The 9871-nt window shown below is 36.6% G+C and overlaps 1 protein-coding gene across 10 annotated transcripts; it reads right to left on the bottom strand.

The window, feature by feature from the left end:
• Positions 1-5482: 5482 nt before the first annotated feature.
• LOC125312540 lies at positions 5483-8775 on the bottom strand. Of its 10 annotated transcripts, none has more exons than XR_007198912.1 (6): positions 8616-8775; positions 8292-8488; positions 7962-8171; positions 7752-7844; positions 6804-7477; positions 5938-6715 (listed from the first exon to the last, which is right to left on the bottom strand). XR_007198912.1 is itself a non-coding variant. In XM_048281265.1 (6 exons), the coding sequence occupies exons 1-5, from the start codon at positions 8755-8757 to the stop codon at positions 6823-6825; spliced, it is 678 nt and encodes a 225-aa protein (XP_048137222.1). In that variant the 5' UTR covers positions 8758-8775; the 3' UTR covers positions 5938-6715; positions 6804-6822. The 10 variants fall into 10 exon arrangements, 4 of the variants coding, with proteins under 4 accessions (XP_048137223.1, XP_048137222.1, XP_048137219.1 ...); XR_007198914.1 differs by having other exon boundaries at positions 6804-7281; XR_007198913.1 differs by having other exon boundaries at positions 6804-6959.
• Positions 8776-9871: the final 1096 nt, after the last annotated feature.

Raw genomic sequence — 9871 nt, 5'->3', positions numbered from 1 at the left:
TCCATGTGCCTTGTCCCGTCGAAAAATAAATTATATGCCTTAGCCATGATCTTATGGAATAGGATGGTGATTTAGTATAAAATTTTGTGTTTTGTCCCTTTGACCAAAAGGGACGTTGTTGTTTTATACCCCTATCCGTATACTGGCTTGAATCTTTAAGGATGTAGCGGATAAAAATTCTTCTCAAACCTAGATCTTTGGGGATGAGTGAATTTTCGAAAAAAATAGAAATTAAAAGGGATATTATGGGCATTTTTGTTTATTTTTATTCAAGTTTTTTTTAATTGATTTTTTAGTGCTTTTTATTTTTGCCGAAAATACTAAAAAAATCAAACCATTTTCATAATACATGGTCATGTCACATTTTCCTAAATCAATCAATTTACATCGATCAATCAAAAAGGGATTTTTCGTGAAATTGGTACCGAAAGGGCATTAATTTTTTCAATTAATGTAACCAAGTAACCAAACTCATTTTTCTGTGGTATGTAGAAATAAAATAGTTCTCCCGCTATTTTATTAAGATTTCTAATCAACCTTCCATAAAATGATTAGTGGTGGCTCCAATTGAATATTTTTCATGAATTGAACCTAAGTTGTGATTAGATAGGACTTGGGAGAGTCTGAATTAGGTTAGTTGATTTAATTAACCTAATAATCCGTTAGCCTAATTTTTGGTCGCTATAGAGAGATGAAAATGGTTTAAGGTGTGTTTACTCCATTACAAGGTTTAATTTAATACTTTAAAATTAAGATTATTTCATTAATTTCATGTTTCTTGGGTTGCTTAGGAGCACTAGATGGCACATACATTAGGGTATGGATTTTGGAGGTTGATAAACCGAGGTACCGAAATAGAAAGGACGAGGTAGCGACTACTATGTTAGGAGTCTGTTCACGTGACATGAGATTTATATTTGATTTACCTGGATGGAAAGGCTCCGCAGCAGATTCTATAGTACTTCGAGATGCTTTAGTTAAACCAAATAGTCTGAAAATTCTCGTTGGTTAGATAAGCCTTTATAAATTTGTTGCATTCTTTTTCATGTATGTATTCACGATTATAAGACAATTAATAATGTTATTTTTTGTTATTAGGTAATTATTATCTTGTAGATGATGGATACACAAATGGGGAGGGCTTTCTTACTCCATATAGAGATATTTGATACCACCTATCCGAGTGGATAGTAGGTTGTATGCCAAATTTTCTGAGGAGTACTTCAACATGAAGCATTCTCAAGCTAGAAATGTCATAGAAAGATGTTTGGATCTCCTTAAATTACAATGGCTTATTCTCGGGAGTCCATCTTTTTATCTAGTCAATATGCAAGGTCAAATAATCATAGCTTGTTTCCTTATACACAACTTAACAAGAAGAGAAATGGATATTGATCCAATCGCGGCGTAGGTAGATGAAGTTACTAATGCCATTGAAGATGTGGAAACAATTAATATTGTTGAGAGGCCAGACTATTAGATGACATGGAGACAAAATTTGACAGTACATATGTTTAATGAGTGGAATGCAAGTTGAGGACATGAAGGAGTTGTATGATTTGACATTTTTGGAAGAATCATTTGTTTCCCATTGTTGTAAGACTTGAGTTGTAAGTTGTTTTTTTTTTTTATTTCAATTGCTATTAGGCACGTATAATATGGTGTTGGTTTGTCATTATTAAGACACATTCCTTATGTAATACTTGAACTATGGCTAAACTATAGGTTACTTACCTCCTCCAAGGCTCAATTTCGTACCATTTATCTTGCTTTCAAATGAATTAATAATACATGCTTGCTATTTTACAAACTTCGATCCATTAAAAGTGTTGTTCAATAACATAAAGAACAATTTAAATATAGTGGTATTGTGAGCCTAATTTAATTTTTTTTTTTTTGCAACAACTTTTGTAAGTCTAATTAATTGTGCACGTTTTCAACTACACTTGTGCATGATAATGTTATTTGCGTGATAATAAGATTGATATTATTTTGGGGGCACTACATAGGGATATATATGTCATCTATATTTATATACGGTTTCTACCAAATAATGGATATGACAGGATATGAGAATATCCGACTTTCAATTCATGATTCATCGAACAATGGATAGGATATGACAAAATCCATGAAATTTTTACTAATGTTAATACCCTCTGCATTTGGTCTTTCGAATTTCTAGTCAAGATAGCACTGGATATGATGTGATAAGAAAAGAAATGGATATTGATCCAATTAAGGCGCAGTTAGATGAAGTTACTAATACCATTGAAGATGTGGAAACAATTGATGTTGTTGGGCTGTCGGATCAATGGACGACATGGAGACAAAATTTTGCACTACAAATGTTTAATGAATAGAATGCAAGTCGAGGATATGAAGGAGTTGTATGATTTGACGTTTTTAAAATAATCGTTTGATTCCATTGTTATAAGACTTGAGGTGTGAGTTGTTTTTTCCCATTGCTATTAGACATGTATAATATGGTGCTGTTTTGTCATTATTGAGACCCATTTCGTATGTAATATTTGAACCATGGCTAAACTACGGTACCTCTTCCAAGGCTCAATTCCGTACCATTTATCTTGCTTTCAAACGAATTGATAATACTTGCTTGCTATTTTACAAACTTCGATCAATTAGAAGTGTCCGTTAAATAAAGTAAAGAATAATTTAAATATAGTGGTATTATGAGCCTAATTTAATTTTTTTTTTTGCAACAAGGTTTGTAAGTCTAATTAATTGTGCATGTTTTCAAGTATAGTTGTGCATGAGAATGTTATTTGTGTGATAATAATATTGATATTATTTTAGGGGCACTATGTAGGGACATAGATGTCATTTATATTTATATACGGTTTACGCCAAACAATAGATAGGATAAGATACGAAAACATCCGACTTCCAATCTGCAGTTCACCAAACAATGGATATGATATGACAAAATTTATAGATTTCTTATCTTATCATATCTAGTTCTATCATGACTAGAAATACGGATGACCAAATGCGGAGAGGATTAACACTATTAAAAATCCCAGGTCAGTACTCTCAAGATGCATTCACTCCCAAAAGATTTTCATCTTCCCAAAAAATCCTAACCTAGTACTTTACAACACTTTTACCCCAAATTAAATTTCGTCTCGCGAAAAATCCCAAATCGGTATTCCCGACCCAAATCAGCCCTTCATGTCAAATCCCAAATTTGTAATGGAGAATAGGTTTGCGATAATATTTCATGGTACCAATTTAGTATTTTTTTTTTGTCAAATGAAAATTAGTTTGAAGTATATGTGTCATGGGGTACTAATTTTTTGAGCTTTTTTGTGAGCCAATATTAATTTGGGTAAATGTGTGATGAGAAACTAGTTGATAATTTTTAATGGTATATTAATCCCTCACTTCTATCTATGTTTTCGCAAGGGAGTCGCGGAGTTGATGGAGCTCCAAGAACGCAATCTGAGGACCAGGTAGACCCAAAATCTCTCTTTTGAATGAATGATGTACTTTCGCTTATAAAAACTAGAAAATAGTTACTTTGCTGACTGATTCATTTTATGACTATGTATATTTTACTTAGTCATTATCCTACTAAATTTAGGGTTACAAATTTAAGGTTATAAACTGTCATTCTACTGAATAAGCCCAGAAGTTTGTCCAAGTGATATCAAGTGTTGTTATTCCGCTGGATTGAAAGTTGAAGTGATACCAAGTATTTGGGGCTATAATGAAGTGCTTTGCATCACAGATACCCCTCAAATAAAACAAAACCTTATATCATCTACTGAGGGTATCATGTCCAGACGGACCTATAATCTGGAGAGCTTGATGGTTGTCACTCCTGAATCGTGGTTGCACACATGTGATATGTATAACAAATAATTTTGAAATCTATATTGCATATCGCTAAAAATATTCTAGAGAACTCGAGAAGTTGTAGCAGGAGATTTGCCTGGTCTTCTTAGATTATCCACTATCCATTGTACGTTGAAACCATTTGGGCGATGCCCTTGTGGCATCTTCGGCATGGAAGGCATCAATTTGCTTCTTTAATTGCCAACGAGCTTCCTAGGTTTCTCGTCTTACTTCACTCTACAGTAGACCCTTCCATCAGATCTAATACTCTTGCTTCGGCGTGCAATACCTCTTCTGTATGACTCGATCCACATGATGGGATCAACATTTCGGTCATACGAGGTTTTTATCAAAAGAGGTGCGATTCACCTCAGTCCATATTTTCCTCATGTGCATGAAACTGTTTAAGCATACTCATATTGAACATCGGATGTACCTTTGACTTTGATAGGAGCTCCTGCTTATATGCCACCCTCTTGACTCGTTGCAACACTCGAAATGGGCCTTCATATCGACGTATCAACCCCTTGTTCACGATCTCCAAAGGACTCTTGCCCATGGACTTACTATAAGAGAACTGAGCTACATCAATTAGCTTTACGCCTTAGCCTTCTGCATTGTTTTTATATTGTGTCAAACTCCAGTAATGCATTCACCCTCTCCATTTGGCTATCGGTTTGGGATGTAGGCTCGTGGAGAAATTGAGGTCCGACCCTCACGGTTTGAAGAACTCGATCTAGAAATTCCTACCGAAGAGTGAAGCAAGTTGGGAACTTGCGGAAGCTCCTTGGCAATTCAAGAAGCAAATTGATGCCTACAATGCCTAAGATGCGATGAGGGCGTCGCCCAATAAGATGGGGAGATGTCACGGTCTAGAGGTTTTCAATGTATGAACGATCGTGAATGATCCAAGAAGACCAAGTGAACCTCCTATGGTTCTTGAGTTCTCTAGAATATTCTTAGGGATGGACAATATAAGAAATGTACAATATTCCGGAGAATTTTTGTAATTAATGCGGGTAGTTGGTAGTTGGGAAGATAGAAACCCTACTGTTAAATTGAAAGAAGATCTACGGCTGTGATAGTATATATAAGGGCCCCTCCCCTCATTTGTATAATCTCACAAGCACTAGAACTTTCAGAGATTCTCCCTCTAGTGTTTCTCACACTACGGTCCTTGTGATGAGAAAGTCTGACTTGGTAAGCAATTTCTAAGACCACACAGGTAAGGGAATGCCAGATCAACTGGCTCATGAGACTTATATCGTGCCTTAGGGCATGGCTCATGACTTAGACGATTGAGAGCACAAAATGATGTTTGGAGATCTTTCTTGCGTGTTATTATGATGATCATCCTACAATCAAATGAGTTTGTCAAAGTAGACTAAGCATTATGGGCACAAAACCAGCACACAATATCATTTTAGTGATCATTTAAACATCCTGCAGTTAAACCTTCATAATTTGGATTAGAGAGAGATTTAAGAGAAGTTTCGAGCACAGAAAGTAATAAAATTGAAGAACAGAGGGGCTCACAATTAATATGTAAAGCATATCAAAACCTAAAAGAGATACTACCTAACTGCTCTAAAAAGCTAATTCCTTAAAACAGAACGAGCAAGACGTGACCAACCACATTTTCCATCACTTGAAATAAATGCAGAGACGTGGATAGAGGAGCTCCATTCACTAAATTGCAAAATGCATAATGGTGAGGTTCATTGACACACACACAGTCGCCAAAGCAACAAACGAACGCTTCAATAAATAATGAAATGCCGTAAATCCAAATGCAGAGTTCACAAATCACAATCATTGCCGTAACCCACTGAACTCGAGAAATTCGATTGCGAAATAGAAGACTAACTTAAGAGCAAGAAGAAGAAGAAGAAATCCGTTGAGGGGCAAAAAATAGAGGTCCTGTGATGTAATCAGCAAATGGCATTAGGTAATTTAAATAAGCAGTACATCAACAGTGACCATTTCCAAGCATTTGACTGTGCCCCTCAACCACTCTCGAGTGCCAGAACCGGCAACATTTCAACTTGTCTTGAAATTAATGTTACTAGAACACTCCAAGATCAATACAGAGAAGAACAGGACAGCTCAATAGTTCCTATCTCGAAACACTGAAAGAAAGAGAAACAACACAGCAGTGATTAATAAGGGCAATCACTTGTATTCTTCAAAAAGACTGAAAAGAGCAAGGCATAACGCAATAGAAGCAAACCCAAAACATGATGTAATCACAGCTAAAAGGAAAAACATGGTTACATAACGCTACATTTCTACCTCTCTTTCAAGCTCTTCATCAAAGCAATCCGGATACCAAACTCATGTTTCAAGCCTATCCACCAATATTCCCTTTTAATCCACCTTAGTCCCCAATATCCAGGTGACTCAATATTTAGTCAATAAAACACCTTTCACTATGTTGAATTAAATGAAATTAGCTGCATACCATGTCTCATGAATTGCTGACCATGTCCAGATCTTGTGAGACCACTTAAAGTCTGCAGTATGCTGACAATTTCTCTACTCTGTTGGACATCTTTTTCAGTTGGGCCTGTAACTCTTGTACATCTCCATTTGTGGTTTTCAATTGCTCTTTTGCTGCTTTCAATTCTTCCTTTAACTTGTGAATCTCTTCATCTTTTCCATTCTCAGACCTTAACTTCTCCTTTGGATGACAACTAGAGTTGGAGGCCCTGAAGTCTTTTGGGCATGGCCCTATGCCGTAGCATCGGATGCGTCCAGGTTTCTCTTTTCCCAACACCAGAGAAACAACATCTTCATTTAAGGGGGTATCGCTCTTGCAAAGTTCTGGATATACCTCTGCGAGGTCATTCATACTTCCCTGCAGTTTAATAACATGAAGAACTTCTTAAACTACTGATTTTAGTACATATTGGGAGCAATTGTCAGCTGAACTCATAAATACGTACAATAGCCTCTGCAACAGCCTTATCCACCGGCTTCTTGCCCTTCTTTCTTTCGTGACTAAGTATGAACAAATCAACACGATTTAGCTCCCTTCCTAACTCTGCTTCCTATTAACAGAGGCAATTCATTGAATTCGATGTATCATGTGACAGAGCTTGGTTAGTCAGCATAATTGAACGAACCATATCAAAAAGGCATTCATTATTTCCCAATGTCCAGTGAAACAGGAAAAGAAGTCCAAAGATATCAAATTGAAAAAATAATCACGTCCTTCCTTTCTATGATTTTTCCTTGGTGATTGTCATATGACTTGTCATCCACCGAAACCATATGAAAACACACACTAGGAAATTAGCCTTTTTGGGTTTTAATTTTAGACTATTCATTCCAGCTCGCTCTCTATTCTTGATCCGTTCGGCTTCTGCTCATATAACTGTATAAATTCTGTGCATCGTAGTAGCAATATTGTCATTGCCAAGACTGCATAACATTGGTCGATATTAGATGAACTATATTGAATGGTTTTGCAACCATTGTGGTAAGTGTGCACGCATGTATGATGGTTTAAGTTATAGAAATCTGTACAGGTTTCATAATCTCAAGTTTACTTTACAGCTCTAGCCGCTGTATAGATCATTCGTGAATGATGATGGTGGACCTTGCAAGCTAGATAAACCTGAAATCAAGTTATGGATAATTCTAATGTCACTAGAAAATCCAAATCACCAAGCTGGAGGAAGAACAACATATCAATGCAGGTGCTAACAACATAGACAATCATGTTTTCTTCCTATCACAACTGCGGTTAAAACAAGCATATTGTCGGAAAAGTGGCAAAAAACTCTGGACTTATGTGCAAAGATTTACGACAATCTCCTCTAAAGAGAACTATTGATTTCACATTATAAATACCACCTTTAGGGAAACAGAAAGGGGAGACACAAGAGTACCTTTTCTGCTGTTATCCTTGCAAAACTTTTTTTCCCTAAGGTGTGCCGTATCTTCTGTTTTGCTCTATTAGCCTTATTTATGTTGCTCAGCTTCTGCAGCAAATAAAACAACAAAGGTAAATCACAAAACCGGCATTGACTAATCGGGTAGCAAAAGTCCATTTAGGGTGGACAAGTCATATTAAAACAATGCTAGAACGAGATTCATACCTTCCCTTCCTTTGAACTCCAAAAAGCGACAAGCTTTTTCCATTGATCTCTTCTCACCCTTTCCGGAAGATGCTTCAGATGATGTGATAATGGCTGAGAGCTATCGTAGTGAGCAGCTTTTAGATTGCTTTTCCAATTTCTCCATTTAGAGTTTATGGAATGTAGAATCCATTTTTCCATAGCTGGTATACGAGGATAATCAAATTTGGACTACAAAAAAGAAAAATTCATAATGATGTTATATACTTTATAACACGATGAGTGGAATTTTATCTGAAGACTAGCTAACAACCTCTACAATCCGAATCATAGCATGTCTCATATCTTCAGTAATTTGCTTCCAAGTTGTGAACAATGGTGCCAACTCGCCATTTCTAGCAATGGTCCCGAGAAACTCCCGAGCAAACCTCCTTCAACTCCAATAGGCTGCATTTTCTTCCCTAACAGAACCCTGGTGCGTTTCCCAGGAGGAAGATTCCATACACCCGGAAGACGCGTGAACCCGCGCTTTTGTTTTCTAGAGGAATCTATCAGACAGTAAATTCTAAAAATATCAAAAGAAGGATAAAACACTATCAAACCAGACCAATACTTGGACCACATTAGTATATCATGATGCAGAACTTCAGAGCAATATACATAGGTAGGTATTACCTGACGCGTTCACATTTGCAGTCCCTGAATTAGAGTGTAGCTTGCGACCATTGCGTTGTTTCTCAACCTTCTCTTCTAACTCGTAGCTTACCTGCACCACTCGTTTACCCAAACGTTTGATGATGCGTCTTGTGTTTCCCATGGATATAAATCACTGGACAGAAAGCATTGACAATTCAAGTACGAGATCAGCAACTATATTCGAATGTTTATCATCATATTTATTCAAGAATTTTCTGATAAGAACGGACTATGGCCAAAATAAGAAATGCAAAAACAGACCCAAACTCCTTCCGAGGGAGATCCAACACGTTCAAACCCAAACTCAGATCGAATTCTTCGAACGTTAAAAATGTAACTGAGGCATAATATGAACGATGATAGGATATCGAGTTGATTCACGTGTATTCCTCCAATTCCTAACTATCAAGGAGCAGAATACTAAGGTAAAAAAAAGATAGAGAAACCACAGTAAACCCAAGTCAGCGAGTCACTCCGTAGGCACAGGCATTGGTGAAAGGGCGACGAACGGGGAGAGCGAGAGAGAGAGAGCGCTCGAACTTACAGTGAACGACGTCAGCGATGAAGAGAGAAAAAGTAGAGGGAGAGAAGCTGAACCGTTTGGAGTGAAAACTTTTCAGAGTTGTTTCAAGCTCCGAGAGAAGAAAATAAGGGAGTGGCAATACTCAGTTTTGGGAGGCGTGAAAATTAGCTGTGATTTTTTGAAACATGAAATGGCTTCGTAAACTGCAGTACAAATCTATTTTGTTGCAGCTCAGAACTGTTTCTTTTTATTTTTTATTTTTTGGTCGAAAGCTCAGAACTGTTTGAGCAGGTAACTTTGACACGATTTGTTTACATAATAGAATACTTAATTAAATAAAAGATATAATCACAAACAAAAACTACATTGAAAATTATGGGCAAAAGGACACCTTAAATGCTAATTTTTGTGTACGAAGCTCACTTTGGTGCCAATGTTTTTTTTTTTTTTTATCACTTAAGTGCCAAATTGGAGAAAAAACAATCACTATAGTGCCAACGACAAGAAATTCTTGCGACCTCACCGGAGTTGGTACTTAAATAATCATTTTTTTTAAATGACACTTAAGTGATCCAAAAAAAGATCACTGTGGTGCCAAATTGGAGAAAAAACACTCACTTTAGTGCCAACGACGAGAATTTCCCGCAACCTTACCGGAGTCAGCACTTAAATAACCATTTTTCAAAAAAATTGGCATTTAACCGATCCAAAA

This window comes from Rhodamnia argentea, chromosome 6, assembly GCF_020921035.1.
Source record: "Rhodamnia argentea isolate NSW1041297 chromosome 6, ASM2092103v1, whole genome shotgun sequence".
In the NCBI taxonomy this organism is placed as follows: domain Eukaryota; kingdom Viridiplantae; phylum Streptophyta; class Magnoliopsida; order Myrtales; family Myrtaceae; genus Rhodamnia; species Rhodamnia argentea.
This window is presented reverse-complemented; position numbering and strand designations above follow the sequence as displayed.

Excerpts from the sequence above, each read along its gene's own strand:
- LOC125312540 (XM_048281262.1), bottom strand. The coding sequence starts at position 8,757 with ATGGGAAACACAAGACGCATCATCAAACGTTTGGGTAAACGAGTGGTG. Across the intron at positions 8,172-8,291 it reads CACAACTTGGAAGCAAATTA|TCCAAATTTGATTATCCTCG; the intron begins CTGAAGATATGA and ends TCTTTTTTGTAG. Across the intron at positions 7,478-7,751 it reads CAAGGATAACAGCAGAAAAG|GTTTATCTAGCTTGCAAGGT; the intron begins GTACTCTTGTGT and ends ACTTGATTTCAG.